General features: G+C 39.6%; 1 protein-coding gene across 2 annotated transcripts in view; it reads left to right on the top strand.

Moving 5' to 3' along the window:
* furinb (furin (paired basic amino acid cleaving enzyme) b) overlaps positions 1–20,263 on the top strand; it is a 187,729-nt gene that overhangs the window by 140,777 nt on the left and 26,689 nt on the right. For both annotated transcript variants that reach the window (XM_061969958.1, XM_061969959.2), the window contains 3 exons: positions 902–1,114; positions 14,608–14,708; positions 18,838–18,941. In XM_061969958.1, coding sequence (XP_061825942.1) covers positions 902–1,114; positions 14,608–14,708; positions 18,838–18,941 — 418 coding nt within the window. The remainder of the gene's footprint in view (positions 1–901; positions 1,115–14,607; positions 14,709–18,837; positions 18,942–20,263) is intronic.

Genomic DNA, 20,263 nt, shown 5'->3' on the forward strand with positions numbered 1-20,263 from the left:
GTTAACAACCTTAATTTATGTTTGATGAAACGTGATTATTTGCATGAGTGTATGTATGTATATGTACTTGTATATGTACAGTATATGTACATGTATGCTACTACAGTAAATGTATATCTACAGTATGTATATATGTATGTATGTTTGTACAGTGTATGTATATGTACAGTATGTGTATATGTATGTTTGTACAGTGAATGTGCGTGTGGATGTACGGATTTTGAGTATGTTTGTGGGAGCGTAGGTACCTATGTATGTATGTATGAATATTCGGTGTGTGTGTGAGTATATGTGTATTTGTATGTACAATATATTTGACTAATCTTGATTATGTTATATCCTGTGTCCTCTGTAATGGACCTTTGTGTTTTGTATACCTGGGCTGTTTTTTCCTAAATGTTTAGTTATGACAAAAGAAATATAGTATGATAACTATACAAATCTGTTGCTATGCCTTTGCAAGTAAACTGATTTGGAAATTTCAAATACATTTTGTGAATGTGTAATGACGAGCTATAAATCACATTACAATTGTCAGCCTGCTTGTAGCAGTGCGAATTTAATGGGATTAAACGGGTGATGTACTGTTAGCCTTTTTTGGGAGATGGAGACGGAACAAAACATTCTTATTGGAAGCTATTAGGTTGTCATTTATCAGGCTTGTAAATATCACGCCTTGGTAGATTTGGTAATTACATTTCTTTGTTATCTCTGTTGCAATATGTTGCCTGACATTCGAGGGTAATAAGGAACATTTTACAGCTATTCTGTTTGTTAAGGACACCAGACAACTAAAGCGTTTTAGGGGGAGGATAAACTCTGTTTTCTCTCTGTGTGTTTACCTACGCGTTACAGTTGTACAGTCATTTGCAATGATGTTTGTTTCTCTTAATTACCTAAGGGACGGAGTGGACTTGGCTCCATTTTCATCTGGGCCTCAGGAAACGGTGGCAGAGAGCAGGACAACTGCAACTGTGATGGTTACACCAATAGCATTTTCACATTGTCCATCAGCAGCACGACTCAGTCCGGCAGTGTGCCGTGGTACAGTGAACCATGCGCCTCCACCCTTGCTTCTACCTTCAGCTCGGGAAACCCAGGGGAGAAACAAATAGTAAGTACACACACACCTTGAAAATGTATGGTTTCATGTTGGGGGGGAAAGGACACAAGAAAGTTGTCCACAAGTACGTGCGTACATATTTAAAATCAATACTTTTGTAGTGCAATCATACATCAGCGACATCTCTCTGCTGTCAATATAAGAGTGACTCATGTGCAAAACGCAGGAAACCAAGCTGACAAGTGCTGAGAAACCGCCACATGCTGTCTTCGATCTGCTTGTCAAGAAACACTTTCCTCAGGGACAAAAAAACACAGATAACCATTTAATCTAACATGCCCTTTAAAGAGAGGCATGCTGCAGGCCACACAAACAAATGTGCCTCTCTGGATGTTTGTCATGGTGCCTTTGCAGTTATTAGGATAAAGGTTCCTTCAAACAACCAATCCACAATTTTGTTTCTGATTTAAAATATTTATTTCAAAAGAATTGCCTTTTGAAGCTAAATGACTGAATAGTTTAATGGTAAATGGGTTTTACTTGTATAGCGTTTTTGTACCTTCAAGGTACTCAAAGCGCTTTGACACTATTTCCACATTCACCCATTCACACACTGATGGCGGGAGCTGCCATGCAAGGCCCTAACCACGACCCATCAGGAGCAAGGGTGAAGTGTCTTGCTCAAGGACACAACGGACGTGACTAGGTTGGGAGAAGGTGGGGATCGAACCAGGAACCCTCAGGTTGCTGACACGGCCACTCTCCCAACTGCGCCACGCCGTCCCCAATGACTGCTTGCTCAATGGCTTTCCATGGTTTCATGGCTCCATTTCTAAGTGGTATATTGGCTTACTGGTTCCAATGCTCCATGATTTCATTGCCTAATGATTTTAAGATTTTATGATTACAATGTTCATTAAGCTCAGGCTATATGGCCTATAGGCAGTATGGCTCCATTGCGCCGTTGTTCTTAAGTGCTATTTATTCATCATTCCAAGGCTCTTTGGATTCATTTCCCCATGGATGTTAGGCGCTATGGCTACAATGCTTTGTAGGACCTGTGTCTTGATTGCTTAACGGCGGTATCCTTGGTTCCATTGCCCCGTGGCTTTTGAACTGTAGTTCCATGGCTCTATTTCTTAAAAAGCATACCTGAGATTTGCCTTTGGAAATATGGGAGGTTTTTCAGGACAATAGGAAAACCACATTTATTTGAGGATAGTAAGCCCACCGTTTGTCAAGATATCAACACAAGTCCGCAGTTGTAGCTCAAATTACGAGTTTGAGATACGGGGTGTCTCTCGGATTTCTACGAGCCGCTAGATGGTGTAGTTATTGCCACAGTGAACACCTTACAGCAGTGGTTCTTATCCTGGGTTCGATCGAACCCCAGGGGTTCGGTGAGTCGACCTCAGGGGTTTGGCGGAGGTCAAAACACACCCGACTCATCGTGTAAATACAAACTTTTCCCTATCGGCGTATTACAGTTGCGGCAACAGCTGACTGGTTTGCAGGTGTGTAATTTGTTGTGAGTTTATGCACTGTGTTGGTTTTGTTGTTTGAACAAGGTGATGTTCATGCACGGTTCATTTTGTGCACCAATAAAAAAACATGGTAACACTTTAGTATGGGGAACATATTCACCATTAATTAGTTGCTTATTAACATGCAAATTAGTAACATATTGGCTCTTAACTAGTCATTATTAAGTACTTATTAATGCCTTAGTCGGCATGGCCTTATTGTAACCCTAACCAAATAACTCTAAATTAAGTCTTTGTTACTTAGAATATGTTCCCCTATTGCCCAAATAACTCTAAATTAAGTCTTTGTTACTTAGAATATGTTCCCCATACTAAAGTGTTGCCAAAAACATATAACTTTGTCTTGAATTTGAAAAAAAAAAACATTTAATTTTTCATTAAAGAAGGGTTCGGTGAATGCGCATATGAAACTGGTGGGGTTCGGTACCTCCAACAAGGTTAAGAACCACTGCCTTAAAGGGAAACTGCACTTTTTTTGGGAATTTTGCCTATGATTCATGATCCTCATGTGAGATAAACACATATGTTTTTCTTTTTTTATGCATTGTAACTCGTAAGTAAACGTAAATGAAAGTCCGCTAACAATGGAGCCTGTAGGAGTCGCTCTTCCGCCTATAAAACGCTCTAAAAAAACATCCAAACATATCCATCAACGTTTTATATACACACTGTATATGTACTGTATTACGATAGCAGGTACAAATATGCATGAAAACACTCCTACAGACATCACACATGGGACAGTTTAGTAAGTAATAATTGTTTTGGAGCCTATTCCAGCTGCACTCGGGTGGAAGGCAGTGGACAAGTCGCCTCCTCATAAACCGTCACACTGAAAATATATTTGAAGCCAGCGAAGCCAAACATTAGTTTTTGAGGTATTTACATTAATAAAAGTTATATTGTTAGTTTACTTTTTTGAGAAACATTTTTCTGACTGATATACAAAATGACCACTGTAGCAGACACTGCTTCCCATAATGTAAAAGTTGATATGTGTATATATATATATACATATATATATATATATATATATATATATAAATATATATATATATATATATATATATATATATATATATATATATATATATTAAACATTATACACACCGTCCCCCAGACAAAGTTTTTTTTTTCTCTCAATGTGGCCCCTCTTCTAAAAATAATTCCCCAGGCCTGATGTTGAATACCTTTGACCAGCTAACAGGCGATCATGATCAGCAACTTAGTACGTCAACACTGCCGCTGCACAAAATAGTTAGCGCACTTGGATCACAGCGCTGCTAAAATAAAATGCTTACAATAACAATTTTGCTTTTACAAACCCCGTTTCCATATGAGTTGGGAAATTGTGTTAGATGTAAATATAAACGGAATACAATGATTTGCAAATCCTTTTCAACTCATATTCAATTCAATGCTCTACAAAGACAAGATATTTGATGTTCAAACTCATAAACTTTTTTTATTTTGCAAATAATAATTAACATAGAATTTCCCTTTCGTTGGGAAAGGGCATGTTCACCACTGTGTTACATGGCCTTTCCTTTTAACAACACTCAGTAAACGTTTGGGAACTGAGGAGACACATTTTTTAAGCTTCTCAGGTGGAATTCTTTCCCATTCTTGCTTGATGTACAGTTTAAGTTGTTCAACAGTCCGGGGGTCTCCGTTGTGGAATTTTAGGCTTCAAAATGCGCCACACATTTTCAATGGGAGACAGGTCTGGACTACAGGCAGGCCAGTCTAGTACCCGCACTCTTTTACTATATGGTAGCGCCTTGCATGGCAGCTCCCTCCATCAGTGTGTGAATGTGTGTGTGAATGGGTAAATGTGGAAGTAGTGTCAAAGCGCTTTGAGTACCTTGAAGGTAGAAAAGCGCTATACAAGTACAACCCATAAAGCCACGTTGATGTAACACGTGGCTTGGCATTGTCTTGCTGAAATAAGCAGGGGCGTCCATGGTAACGTTGCTTGGATGTCAACATATGTTGCTCCAAAACCTGTATGTACCTTTCAGCATTAATGGTGCCTTCACAGATGTGTAAGTTACCCATGTCTTGGGCACTAATACACCCCCATACCATCACAGATGCTGCCTTTACAAGTTTGCGCCTGTAACAATCCGGATGGTTCTTTTCCTCTTTGGTCCGGAGGACACGACGTCCACAGTTTCCAAAAACAATTTGAAATGTGGACTCGTCAGACCACAGAACACTTTTCCACTTTGTATCAGTCCATCTTAGATGAGCTCAGGCTCAGCGAAATCCCTAAATTCCTTGCAATAGCTGGTTGAGAAAGGTTTTTCTTAAACTGTTCAACAATTTGCTCACGCATTTGTTGACAAAGTGGTGACCCTCGCCCCATCCTTGTTTGTGAATGACTGAGCATTTCATGGAATCTACTTTTATACCCAATCATGGCGCCCACCTGTTCCCAATTTGCCTGTTCACCTGTGGGATGTTCCAAAAAAGTGTTTGATGAGCATTCCTCAACTTTATCAGTGTTTATTGCCACCTTTCCCAACTTCTTTGTCACGTGTTGCTGGCATCAAATTCTAAAGTTAATGATTATTTGCAAAAAAAAAAACATTTTTTCATCTTTTCCTCTTTGGTCCGGAGGACACGACGTCCACAGTTTCCAAAAACAATTTGAAATGTGGACTCGTCAGACCACAGAACACTTTTCCACTTTGTATCAGTCCATCTTAGATGAGCTCAGGCTCAGCGAAATCCCTAAATTCCTTGCAATAGCTGGTTGAGAAAGGTTTTTCTTAAACTGTTCAACAATTTGCTCACGCATTTGTTGACAAAGTGGTGACCCTCGCCCCATCCTTGTTTGTGAATGACTGAGCATTTCATGGAATCTACTTTTATACCCAATCATGGCGCCCACCTGTTCCCAATTTGCCTGTTCACCTGTGGGATGTTCCAAAAAAGTGTTTGATGAGCATTCCTCAACTTTATCAGTGTTTATTGCCACCTTTCCCAACTTCTTTGTCACGTGTTGCTGGCATCAAATTCTAAAGTTAATGATTATTTGCAAAAAAAAAAACATTTATCAGTTTGAACATCAAATATGTTGTCTTTGTAGCATATTCAACTGAATATGGGTTGAAAATGATTTGCAAATCATTGTATTCCGTTTATATTTACATCTAACACAATTTCCCAACTCATATGGAAACGGGGTTTGTACTTGGTTACTAATCAGGTCACAAGATGTAAATGGAGTATTGATGGCGCTTTTTAGACTGATTTAGAGGCTAAATTAATTACTCTCATTAGCACAATCGCTTTTCAAATTTCAAAATAATTGCAGTTTCCGTTATAGATCTGCCACCAAACATCTGATCTTACTTCCTGGCTTTAGCTTATAGCTAGAGATTTAAATAGGTTTGTTTTGTAACAATTGGAAACCAAACCTTTACCAATGGTCCAGCTTCCACAGCTTTCCAGCCTACATCCCTCCTGCTGCTGAGGCTAGCTCCTCCACCCACAGCAGTTTGAAGCTGTTCTGGGCAACATTCTCTGCACATCACCTGAAAAGCGTCCTCTCTTATCTGATTGTGGGAAATTGCTTCACTCGGAATATCCACTTTTTGACCGCAGTACTCGCTGCTATCTCAGCCTTATTGACCAGCCTTCCCTCTTCGGTAACTTGGCTCATTCTACATGTTGGATGTAATGGCACTGGAAGTCGCCAATCAGAAAGGACCAAAAAGGATTTTGAAGTCTTATTCAGTCTGCTGGAAGAGGTACATTTTGTACATTAATGTTGTCTATCTGTGTTGGCCCGGTGATGAGGTGGCGACTTGTCCAGGGTGTACCCTGCCTTCCACCTGAGTGCAGCTGGGATAGGCTCCAGCGCCTCTGTGACCCAGAGAGGGACAAGTGGTAGAAATGGATGGATTATTGTTATATCACACTGCAAAAACTGAAATCGAAGTAAGATTAAATATCTCAAATAAGGGTGATATTTGCTTATTTTCTGTCTGATAAGATCATTCTTCTCACTAAGCAGATTTTATGTTAGAGTGTTTTACTTGTTTTAAGGGTTTTGGTCCTAAATGATCTCAGTAAGATATTACAGCTTGTTGCTGAGAGTTTATGACCTACATTGAGTAAAACATGCTTGAAACTAGAATATCAACTGATACAAAGCTGTGTCATCAACACTCACAAGTACAAACCCCGTTTCCATATGAGTTGGGAAATTGTGTTAGATGTAAAGATAAACGGAATACAAGGATTTGCAAATCATTTTCAACCCATATTCAGTTGAATATGCTACAAAGACAACATATTTGATGTTCAAACAGTTTAAGAAAAACCTTTCTCAACCAGCTATTGCAAGGAATTTAGGGATTTCACCATCTATGGTCCGTAATATCATCAAAGGGTTCAGAGAATCTGGAGAAATCACTGCACGTAAGCAGCTAAGCCCGTGACCTTCGATCCCTCAGGCTGTACTGCATCAACAAGCGACATCAGTGTGTAAAGGATATCACCACATGGGCTCAGGAACACTTCAGAAACCCACTGTCAGTAACTACAGTTGGTCGCTACATCTGTAAGTGCAAGTTAAAACTCTCCTATGCAAGGCGAAAACCTTTTATCAACAACACCCAGAAACGCCGTCGGCTTCGCTGGGCCTGAGCTCATCTAAGATGGACTGATACAAAGTGGAAAAGTGTTCTGTGGTCTGACGAGTCCACATTTCAAATTGTTTTTGGAAACTGTGGACGTCGTGTCCTCCGGACCAAAGAGGAAAAGAACCATCCGGATTGTTATAGGCTCAAAGTTGAAAAGCCAGGATCTGTGATGGTATGGGGGTGTATTAGTGCCCAAGACATGGGTAACTTACACATCTGTGAAGGCGCCATTAATGCTGAAAGGTACATACAGGTTTTGGAGCAACATATGTTGCCATCCAAGCAACGTTACCATGGACGCCCCTGCTTATTTCAGCAAGACAATGCCAAGCCACGTGTTACATCAACGTGGCTTCATAGTAAAAGAATGCGGGTACTAGACTGGCCTGCCGGTAGTCCAGATCTGTCTCCCATTGAAAATGTGTGGCGCATTATGAAGCCTAAAATACCACAACGGAGACCCCCGGACTGTTGAACAACTTAAGCTGTACATCAAGCAAGAATGGGAAAGAATTCCACCCGAGAAGCTTAAAAAATGTGTCTCCTCAGTTCCCAAACGTTTACTGAGTGTTGTTAAAAGGAAAGGCCATGTAACACAGTTGTGAACATGCCCTTTCCCAACTACTTTGGCACGTGTTGCAGCCATGAAATTCCAAGTTAATTATTATTTGCAAAAAAAAAAAAAATGTATGAGTTTGAACATCAAATATGTTGTCTTTGTAGTGCATTCAATTGAATATGGGTTGAAAATGATTTGCAAATCATTGTATTCTGTTTATATTTACATCTAACACAATTTCCCAACTCATATGGAAACGGGGTTTGTATAAAACTACTTTTTTAAAGTAATAATTTCTTACTTCAAGCGTGAAAAAAAAAATCATGATGCCGAGCGCATATCATTTTGTCAAGATAATGGCACTAGCATTTACTTAATTTAAGAATATTTTTCAACATATTGAGCAAAATGGTCTCTTTTTTTTTCTACCAAGAAAAGTGCACTTATTATTAGTGAGAATATACTTATTTTAAGGTATTTTTGGGTTCATTGAGGTTAGCTAATTTTATTTGTTTTGGAAAGTCTTGACAAGCCAAATTTTCTTGTTCTATTGGCAGATAATTTTGCTTAGTTCAAATAAAATACCCCTCATTTTTCTATTTTTTTTTCTTGTTTTTGAACACTGACTTTTTGCAGTGCAGGGTTTCCCCTACATGTAATTGATCGTGGTGGCCCGTAACGGCAAAATATAGTGCCGCCACACTTTAAAAATTAGGTTGTTTTTTTTTTACATGAAAACAAATTCAAGTAGTATGTATGAATGAATATATACAGCCTACAGGGTATCCGCGGGGTCTTAAAAAGTCTCAAAATGTCTTATATCCAATAATTTGAATTTAAGGCCTTAAAATGTCTAAAATTCTCCTAAAATCTCATAAATACGATTTTGAAAGGGCTTAAAAATCTATTGATGTTACGTTTATTTAAAACATGCATAAACTTCAGTCTCACTTTGAAATGTTTCGATTTTTGAGGACGCTTTAACGTAACGACACAGCGTAACTAACTGTGCTGCCCGGTCACAATTTATCGAACACTTAGTTAGTATAGCAGCGGAGTAAACTTAATGAAAGCCCACAGCAAAGCCAAATTACTTGCATAAGATAGGTAAGTAAAAGTTCAACGATTTGTGTCTCCTGCGCGATCAATTCAATGCATGGTTGAAGCCGGTGGATGGAAACGTATAAAGTGTCTAGTACCCAGATGTGCAGCCATCAAGGAGGGAAGCGTTTGTAAACATGGCGGTAAAAGTGAATGGAATGATAATGTAAAAGTAAAAAACCCTAGATAAGTCCGTTTTAAAAGATGCTGAAACACCACAAACACTTTCACAACTTTACAAAGATAAAAGTAACCCCGCCAAAGGAGTGTTATGTGGGTTAAGTGCCGCCAATTGCCGAATGAGATCAATATGAGATGTTTAGTAGTGAAATCATACTATTACATACAGTAAGCACACGCTCATTTCTCTGTGGTAGTAGTGTACTCAGCAGTAAAACTATAAAGAAAAAAACATAATTCTCTTATATTATTTCTATTATTTGTTCCAATAATTTCAGGTCAGCTTCTCATGCCTAATCTTTTCTCCAAGTGTATACAGCAACCCACATTAAAAGCGGTTGCCTGTTTAGTGTTTACACTCATCTTATTGTGGGGTGAGGAAAGCAATCGAGATTTGCCAATGTCATCTTGTCATGCCTAAGTAAAAACTCATCCTTGTGTATTAGCAATATGTTTTCATAAAACTCACAAAAAACAGGTAAAAATGTATCCATGCACACCAGATACAAAATGAGCTGAGCACATTTGAATGTTATCCACACTATTCACATTCAAGCTCAGTTTGAGGCTTGCAAGCCATAATCGCCGTCCTTCTTTTTAGACAGTCACTCTGTCTGCACACACTGTTGTTTACAACTTTGTGCAGATACAGTAATACTGTGGGTGTTTTTATCGCTTTGCTACATTCTGACAGCGGAAAAAAACGTGACCAAAGTTAACCATTTGGCTTTAGCAAGATGCTAACTGTCCCTTTCACAGACAATATATTGTTGTTAGAGATGCCAGATAATGGCTTTTTTGAAGATATTCCGATATTGTCCAACTCTTAATTACCGATTCCGATATCAACCGATACCGTTACATACAGTCGTGGAATTAACACATTATTATGCCTAATTTTGTTGTGATGCCCCGCTGGATGCATTAAACAATGTAACAAGGTTTTCCAAAATAAATCAACTCAAGTTATGGAAAAAAATGCCAACATGGCACTGCCATATTTATTATTGAAGTCACAAAGTGCATTTTTTTTTTTTAACATGCCTCAAAACAGCAGCTTGGAATTTGAGGTGGTTGAGGTTGGGGGGGACGGGGTTTTGGGGGTAGGGGGTAGCGGGGGGTGTATATTGTAGCGTCCCGGAAGAGTTAGTGCTGCAAGGGGTTCTGGGTATTTGTTTTGTTGTGTTTATGTTGTGTTACGGTGCGGATGTTCTCCCGAAATGTGTTTGTCATTCTTGTTTGGTGTGGGTTCACAGTGTGGCGCATATTTGTAACAGTGTTCAAGTTGTTTATACGGCCACCCTCAGTGTGACCTGTATGGCTGTTGACCAAGTATGCATGCATTCACTTGATTGTGTGAAAAGCCGTAGGTATTATGTGATTGGACCGGCACGCAAAGGCAGTGCCTTTAAGGTTTATTGGCGCTCTGTACTTCTCCCTACGTCCGTGTACCACTCCGTACAGCGGCGTTTTAAAAAGTCTTAAATTTTACTCTTTGAAACCGATACCGCTAATTTCCGAACCGATACCGATAATTTCCGATATTACATTTTAAAGCATTTATCGGCCGATAATATCGGCTGCCTGATATTACCGGACATCTCTAATTGTTGTGCTTTCCTCTACCATTGCTGATGTTGATGTTAAATGAAAACACTTGATATGAAGCACACTGCACCTTTTGCAAGAAAACACTTCAATGGCAAATCAAAAAAATTTACCAATATTTTTTTTTACAATGTTTTCCAATGTGAAAGAGAAGTGAATGAATTATTATACTTAAAATTAATTCTGGACCTCTGATTTTACTTTGTCGTTGTATTTTTTGTCCGTATGGAAGGGAAATGTTCTTAACAAAGTCTTTAAAAGTCTTACATTTGACATGTTGAAACCTGCACAGACCCTGAGCCTATCATTTTCGCACACGTGACTAGTGATCAGTGTTGGGACTAACACGTTACAAAGTAACGTGTTACTGTGACGCCGTTAGTTTCGGCGGTAACTAGTAATCTAACGCGTTATTTTTTATATTCAGTAACTCAGTTACCGTTAGTACATGATGCGTTACTGCGTTATTTTACGTTATTTTTTATGTAGTATTGGCTAGAAAAAGTAGATCTGAGTGTGTTTTATTGGAGCGCTGTGGTGGAAAAGAAAAGGCGTGCTTTGTGTGGGTGAATGACGAGGCCGGCGGTTTGTTGCAACTTTGTGACTTTTTGGACGCAGCCATCCACCAAGCTAGAGCACCTGCAGGCTGCACGCACTCACTGTCGTCGTTCCCCCACCTCTCTCGCCCACTCACTCACTGACGTCACTCACCTCACATGCTGTCATATCTTAAAGGGCCACACACACACACACACACACATACGCTACTCTCATAACAACTAACAAGACATCATGGCGAAGCCAGAAGTCGAGTTTCTTAACATAGAGATATTCTCAATACTTTTCCTTTGTCGAGCACAAAGAAAATAACATTTTAGTTAAATGTAAGTTGTGTCTTTATGTTGCAGCTATTTAAAATAGTTTTGTCAATTTGTTATGGCCTGAAATAAATTGGCCCTTTGAAACATATCTTTGTCTTTGTGTGTTGTATGTAGAGCACATTGCTTAGCAGAGTTCAGTGATGCAAATGCATGTCAAGTGGATCAACAGATTGTATTATTCTCCAGTGCAATAACAGTACTGAAATAAAGGCTAAAAAGGCATTAATGGGAGCCTTAAAAAAAAAAAAGGAAAAAAAAGAAGTAACTAAATAGTTACTTTTCACAGTAACGCATTACTTTTGGTGTAAGTAACTGAGTTACTTTTGAAATAAAGTAACTGTAACTAGTTACTGGTTTTCAGTAACTAACCCAACACTGCTAGTGATGCACCGAAAATTTGACGGGCAAAAAAGAGCTATACGCACGGAATTGTGTGGAGCAGAGGCAGAATGTCTGCGATGTGGGTGTATTTTAATATAGCTGAGATATACCCGCAGACAGCAATGTCCAAAATGTGCAATATGCAAACATTAGGAGTACAGTGATAGCTTTTAAGGAGAGAAAATGCAGTTGGAGCAGCACCGCAAAACAAGTGTAATGTCAGCTCTCGCTCTTGGTCGTGGACGTCGAGCGACAGAAGTAAAGAGTCTCTAAACACGAGTACAGTCTCCAATAACACCAGAAGAAGATGCTCGATTTTTAATAGAAATAAAGTCACTAAACAAAGTACATAAGTAGCAACAATTGAAAAATTGAGCAAAACCATATCACGAAAATATATGTTAATGTTAATTACTATTAACACAGATTTATTTTTGAATGTATGTATACAATTTGTATAGCCTTTTTAAAGAAAATATATGCATCATCGCAGATAATGCATATCGTATGATGATGTAATATGGACCCCGCCCCCACCACCACAGGTATGTTGGCAATCCATTATCACACAATGATGTTTTTATTTTTAAAAGGCATGTTACTTGTTAAAGTGGTGGTGTTTTGGGAGTGACAAGCACAGATTAAATTGATTTATTTTCAGTGGTTGCTTTAAGATACGATTATTCCGGGTTACAAGCTTGGTCGTGGAATGCAATGTGCTGATAGATTGTATTCTTCTTTGCGGAAATGCGATCTCTGTCATCTTCTCGTCCACTTTTTCTGTCATGCTGTCGGTTTGATTGAATCATGTGTCGTGCGACACGCAGAGCGGTCAATCACGAGACCCGCCCCCACTTCGCCCTTGTCACCTGTCACGTGCAACCAACCTTTTTTTTGGCGTGCTTTTGTTTAAGCTTTTTTGCCGGCTGCAGGGTGTGTTACGCCAATGATATCCCCCTAGTGTTGCGGACCTGAAGCTGTAATTCTCTGGTAATACCAAGAAAAAATGTTGCAAGGAAGTACAAAATACGGGAATGGGAAGGGGCCAGGAAAAATGGGAAAAAAAAAATAAAAAATGAGTTTCTCGATAAAAACGGTAGGTTTGTCAGGTAGGCTTCTTCGTTCCAATGCTCTTTGGCTCCATTATTGAATGTTTTCTTGAAGGCTCCGTTGCTACACGATATTTAAAGGGGAACATTATCACAATTTCAGAAGGGTTAAAACCATTAAAAATCAGTTCCCAGTGGCTTATTTTATTTTTCGACGTTTTTTTTCAAAATGTTACCCATCACGCAATATCCCTAAAAAAAGCTTCAAAGTGCCTGATTTTAACCATTGTTTAATACACCCGTCCAGTTTCCTGTGACGTCACACAGTGATGCCAATACAAACAAACATGGCGGAAAGAACAGCAAAGTATAGCGACATTAGCTCGGATTCAGACTTGGATTTCACCGGCTTAAGCGATTCAACAGATTACGCATGTATTGAAACGGATGGTTGTAGTGTGGAGGCAGGTAGCCAAAACGAAATTGAAGAAGAAACTGAAGCTATTGAGCCATATCGGTTTGAACGGTATGCAAGCCAAACCGACGAAAATGACACGACAGCCAGCGACACGGGAGAAAGCGAGGACGAATTCGGCAATCGCCTTCTAACCAACAATTGGTATGTGTTTGTTTGGCATTAAAGGAAACTAACAACTATGAACTAGGTTTACAGCATATGATATACATTTGGCAACAACATGCACTTTGAGAGTGCAGACAGCCCAGTTTTCATCAATTAATATATTCTGTAGACATACCCTCATCCGCGCTCTTTTCCTGGGGGTCTGGCGGCAGATTTCTTTGACTTTATCGTTGGAAATGCATCTGCTTTGAGTGTCGCAGGATATCCACACATTCTTGCCATCTCTGTCGTAGCATAGCTTTCGTCGGTAAAGTGTGCGGAACAAACGTCCAATTTCTTGCCACTTTCGCATCTTTGGGCCACTGGTGCAACTTGAATCCGTCCCTGTTCGTGTTGTTACACCCTCCGACAACACACCGACGAGGCATGATGTCTCCAAGGTACGGAAAACAGTCGAAAAAAACGGAAAATAACAGAGCTGATTTGACTCGGTGTTTGTAATGTGTTTGAGAAAATGGCGGATTGCTTCCCGATGTGACGTCACAAATTATTCACGAGAGCGAATAATAGAAAGGCGTTTAATTCGCCAAAATTCACCCATTTAGAGTTCGGAAATCGGTTAAAAAAATATTTGGTCTTTTTTCTGCAACATCAAGGTATATATTGACGCTTACATAGGTCTGGTGATAATGTTCCCCTTTAAGGACCAAAGTCTGAGTGACTCCTAGGTTGTGTGGTTCCATTGAGATCAAATTGTTCACTAGTTCCTTTGCTCTATGGTGCCACTGCTCAAAGGTTTCAAGCCTTTATGCTTCCAATGTCCTCTATTCCTTCAAGACTCAAGTTACCTGATGAGTCTACCATTCTTTACAGTCACTAGTTACTATAGAAAGGATCCTGGGAACTCACCTGTCTTATGCGCACCATCTTTAACTGTGAATCCCCAACACAGGGAAGCGGAACTGTAATTGCGTCGACTTAAATGTCTCTCTCCATCTCCAAGGTGACAACAGACCTCAGGCAGAAATGCACAGACTCTCACACAGGAACGTCAGCTTCAGCACCCCTGGCTGCTGGGATCATTGCTCTGGCACTGGAGGCCAAGTGAGTTGAATCATTGTCTTTTTACAGCCAAAGAGCTCGCCTTGTGGCCATTCGAATGGTGTAGGATTTGATCTATAACCTCATTTAGGGTGCAGCACTGTAGGGTCTGTGACTATGTCTGCGCACCATGAGAGACGAAACAAACCTAAATCCTCGCCCAGAAGCTTTTTATAATCAGTTAATTAGCCAGACAAAGTAGAAACTTTAGCCTGTGCAGACATAATATCTTACAGTCGGTGGTGATATCTTAAAGGCCTACTGAAATGCGATTTTCTTATTTAAACAGGGATAGCAGGTCCATTCTATGTGTCATACTTGATCATTTCGCGATATTGCCATATTTTTGCTGAAAGGACATCGACGATAAAGTTCGCAACTTTTGGTCGCTGATAAAAAAGCCTTGCCTCTACCGGAAGTAGCAGACGATATGCGCGTGACGTCACAGGTTGTGGAGCTCCTCACATCCGCACATTGTTTACAATCATGGCCACCAGCAGCGAGAGCGATTTGGACCGAGAAAGCGACGATTTCCCCATTAATTTGAGCGAGGATGAAAGATTTGTGGATGAGGAAAGTGAGAGTGAAGGACTAGAGGGCAGTGGGAGCGATTCAGATAGGGAAGATGCTGTGAGAGGCGGGTGGGACCTGATATTCAGCTGGGAATGACTAAAACAGTAAATAAACAAAAGACATATATATACTCTATTAGCCACAACACAACCAGGCTTATATTTAATATGCCACAAATTAATCCGGCATAACAAACGCCTCCCCCCTCCCGTCCATATAACCCGCCAATACAACTCAAACACCTGCACAACACACTCAATCCCACAGCCCAAAGTACTGTTCACCTCCCCAAAGTTCATACAGCACATATATTTCCCCAAAGTTATGTACATGACATGTACATAGCGGCACGCACGTACGGGCAAGCGATCAAATGTTTGGAAGCCGCAGCTGCATGCGTACTCACGGTACAGCGTCTGTGCATCCTACTCAAAGTCCTCCTGGTAAGAGTCTCTCTTGTCCCAGTTCTCCACAGGGCAATGGTAAAGCTTGACTGTCATCTTCCGGGAATGTAAACAATGAAACACCGGCTGTGTTTGTGTTGTTGCTGCAGTCGGCCGCAATACACCGCTTCCCACCTACAGCTTTTTTCTTTGCTGTCTCCATTGGTCATTGAACAAATTGCAAAAGATTCACCAACACAGATGTCCAGAATACTGTGGAATTTTGAGATGAAAACAGACGACTTGATAGCTGGCCACCATGCTGTCCCAAAATGTCCTCTACAATCCGTGACGTCACGTGCCGGCGTCATCATACCGAGACGTTTTCAGCAGGATATTTCGCGCAAAATTTAAAATTGCACTTTAGTAAGCTAATGGCATGTGTTGCAATGTTAAGATTTCATCATTGATATATAAACTATCAGACTGCGTGGTCGGTAGTAGTGGGTTTCAGTAGGCCTTTAAACCAGTGAATGCTCCCTAACTCCCTAAAAATATATTACTCAGCAGTTCCATTATGGATGATCTTTTCTCATATCTTATGCTTAAGATTCCTATCTACATATAGCTCCTACTTCTCATAATAGCAAATAAATTACTTTTTTTGGCTTAACTCCCTGATGATCTCACACTGTTTTCCACAGGCACACTTTATCACAGCAAATACAGATATGAACAAAATGTCAAATGTTTGGTACTTGCAGCACAGCTATCATATCAGGCCAAAATACAATTGATTGAAGTGATTGTGTTGATTGATTCAATGATCACTTAGCAGATATGTGTCTGCCAGCTAGATTTTCAGTTGGTCTTTATTGTTTAGGAAAATGACTGATTTCAAAGGTTATCTAACATAGAAAGGCACAAGTTGAAGATTATTTATGCATCTTTTGCTTTTGCTCTACCAGTCTCAGATATTGTTCACACTTAAATTGTTTGTTTTGTGTTAGATAAATAAACCTATTGGGGTTTTTTTAAATAGGGATATCTGATTTATTGATCAGACGTGCATTGACTTGACTGCATTGACTTGAGCTTGATCGCTCAAGCTCAATATGTTCATTGTGTAGAATTATTTCCAAAAGTTTAGTCCCCAGATTGTAAAAATGCAATTTGCAAAGACTGTAAAATGCTGTTTTTGCTAGAGGAGAGCAAAGCGTCTTCCTTCATTACTTCTAATTGAAATTGACACCTCTGAAATAATCATTAACACAGTACAGTAATCTTTGTTTATCACATCTTATTGGTTCCAGTGTAATTATTCTTAAAGGGGCTGTTTGCAACATTTACACAAAGGCCTAGAGGGCGCTAACTTTCCAATGTATTTTACACAATACATCTCGCCCTTTCACGGCTTCTTGTACATAATGACGTAACATATGCAGACTCAGGAGCTTTAAGTGTTGTTAGCTAATAATAGCAATTTGGATAAATACCGTTGTCATTGAATGTATATTTTATCAAAACAACAACAAGACTGCAAATTGTTCATTGCTTCTCTTGGACTGTTTTTGTATGCGTGCACGCACTCCCTGCGCGTACGTGTTGATAAGACAGGGTGAGTGACAGCCGTAAACACCAATAATTGTATTTGGGCCGGTAAAAATTTTTATGACATCAGCTTTGTAATCAGCACGGCGCAGAGGGGTTAATGCGACTGCCTCACAATACGAAGGTCCTGGGTTCGATCCTGCGGAATATATTCTTGTATATATTCCTATATATATATATATATATATATATATATATATATATATATATATATATATATATTCCTGGCCAAATTTGTTTAGCCCAATACTAAACAATTTAGTCCACTGTTATATTGAAGAAGAAGAAGACCCACTCAAAATGTAAAAATCAGATTTGGGCTTGTGCAACTAGCCACATCCCTTTTTTTATTTGGATTCTTATTTGTGAATGTATTCAAAAGACTAACCAGTGTTTTACTTGTTTATAGAACATGTTATTTTAGTTGAGGTGAGTTGAGTAGTTGTTGGGACTAAATGTTGAAACATTTTTCAAAAAGTTTAAGGGAAGAGCTGCTGCAGTTTCAGTAGATATTACCAGGTACACTAATTGGCATTGATCAGGTGTCAATGATAAATAAATGTGGAGCATATACAATTCTAAATTTAACATAAGAAAGCTTGCATTGGTGACGACAAAGGTCTTGTTGAAAAACACGTGTTCCTTTTCAAATGTATTAATTTATGTCCAAGCAGGGACCAAGTACTGTCCAAGGACCATGTGGGGGTGCTTTACTTAAAGGTCATGTCTGTGGTTTGTTTTTGTCAGTGCTTCGCGTAAAGACGGTTTTTCAAACTCTGGTCTCCTGGTTAGGACTCCACACTGTCATCTGTGACAGGAAAGTAGTTTATCACTCGGTAATCTCATCTATGAATTTGCTCTGCATGACAGATGGATTTTCGTTTACAGGGGAGTGTGTTTTTGCTTTCTGCTGTTCCATTACTTTATTATTTCCCCTTTCACCACTCACTGTGGTGACATTGAAATGATGGCCAATGGTGTCCATTAAAAACATGAGAGGGTGTAAGATATGAAAGCTGACGTGGCACAGTGCAATTCTATTTTTGTCAGCCTTTCACCAGCATTACCTTTCTGTCAGGCATTTTTAATTAATCTACTTTGTGTTTTAAACATTAAGTAGGGTTTCGACAGTGTGGAAGATGACCTTATATGACGACCCAGCAACTTAGTAACAACAGTCATTACAAAGAGGTCTAGACATATTTCTCCTCCTTGGTATCAAATATTTTACTGTGGTCACTGAACTTTAATGCTCCTGTTTTACACCAGTGTTAAAACTGTAATGTGAACCTGGAGCTTTGTCATGGTTAACTGACCTAGTCCTCAGGGCCTTTTCTGTACCTTGCTGTAACATTCTAGAAATGTACTGGATCGTATTTCAATGGTGCCCACAGATTTCTAACCTTTTTTCATATCCCACAGCTCCTTACATTTCTTTTATTGTGCAGTCAGAGGTCAGCGAAATCTGACAGCTCTCATAATGCGTGCAATGTGGACTGAGTTTACACCTTCCACTGCTAGGTGACACAAAGACGGATTAGTCTGCTCTTGTCCCTTCTCCCCAGTATGAACCTCACCTGGAGGGACATGCAGCACTTGGTGGTTAGAACGGCCAGGCCCAAAAACCTCAGCGCGGGAGACTGGAGGACGAACGGTGTGGGACGCAGAGGTAGAGCAATTGGTTGTCGATTGATCATATCAATACACAAAATAATCAAATTGTTTGCAATGTTATCCATGCAGTACAAAGGTTGGGTGGTTAGTATTGTTGGAATATCAGCTGAAGTTTTGTGTTTGCATGTTCTCTCTGTGGTAGTGTGGGTTCTCTCTCTGCTGCCACAGTCCAAAAACAAGTGTTATTGAAGACTGTAAATTACCCCTACAGTAGGTGTGAATCCGACAGTAGAGTTGTGGGATATAGACGATATAAATGATATAAATTTGGCCGACAATAGAGCTTTTTGTCATGTCTGTGTGATCATGTTTTGTTTTAGTCATGTTCGGTTTTGTTTTTGGACTCTTTGTGCACTTTTGTTTGTTTTGTCACCATAGCAACCCATTAGATTTCACCTGTCATGTCATGCACCTGTTTCACGTTTTGAGTCACGCACCTGTTTTCACTGATCATGTCACTGCTATTTAAGCCGGTCTGTTTCTGTTGTTCGTGCTGGTGACATTATCTATCTATCCATCCATACTACTGCTACCCATGATATTCCTGTTTACCATAGTTCATGGTTCATGCCATGCCACAGTAAGTGTTTTTGTTTCGTGTTCATAGTTAATTGCCTTTGTGCTAGTCTTTTGTTTTCATTAGTCAAGTTTGTTCTCAACCATTGTGCGCGCCTTTTGTTTGCTTCCTTGTTCCTTGTTAGTGTTATAAATAAATATGTACCGTATTTTTCGGAGTATAAGTCGCACCGGAGTATAAGTCGCACCTGCCCAAAATGCATAATAAAAATGGAAAAAAACATATATAAGTCGCACTGGAGCCCGGCCAAACTATGAAAAAAACTGCGACTTATAGTCCGAAAAATACGGTACTCACCTCCAAGCCATGTCCGATCCAGCTTTACTTGCATCTCGGGAAAACAAAACCCTCACAGTCCAGGTATTGACACTTTTAATACTATCGTTATATCGTGATAATGATATTCTAGCTGTGTCCCGCAGATTAGACAGAGACAAACGCCCTTAACTGACTGTAATATTCTTGTGTAATATACATAGTGCAATGCCACTTTAAAGTCAGCAATCCTCACATCCATGGCGGCAAATAAACTGTTTTTTAATAAGTACCATTATCACTGGATGATTAAAAATAGCTAAAAATGCTATACTACACACCGTATGAAGATATGCTAATCACTGAGCTAGAGTTTTTAAATGTAAACAGGTCGTTGGAACGATGAAAATATCGACAGTAACGACACCAAGTATAATATCAATATATGGACGATACTATAGTGGTAAGATCAATAGTTTTTATTA

Source organism: Nerophis lumbriciformis, linkage group LG10 (genome assembly GCF_033978685.3).
Source record: "Nerophis lumbriciformis linkage group LG10, RoL_Nlum_v2.1, whole genome shotgun sequence".
NCBI classification, from domain to species: Eukaryota; Metazoa; Chordata; class Actinopteri; order Syngnathiformes; family Syngnathidae; genus Nerophis; species Nerophis lumbriciformis.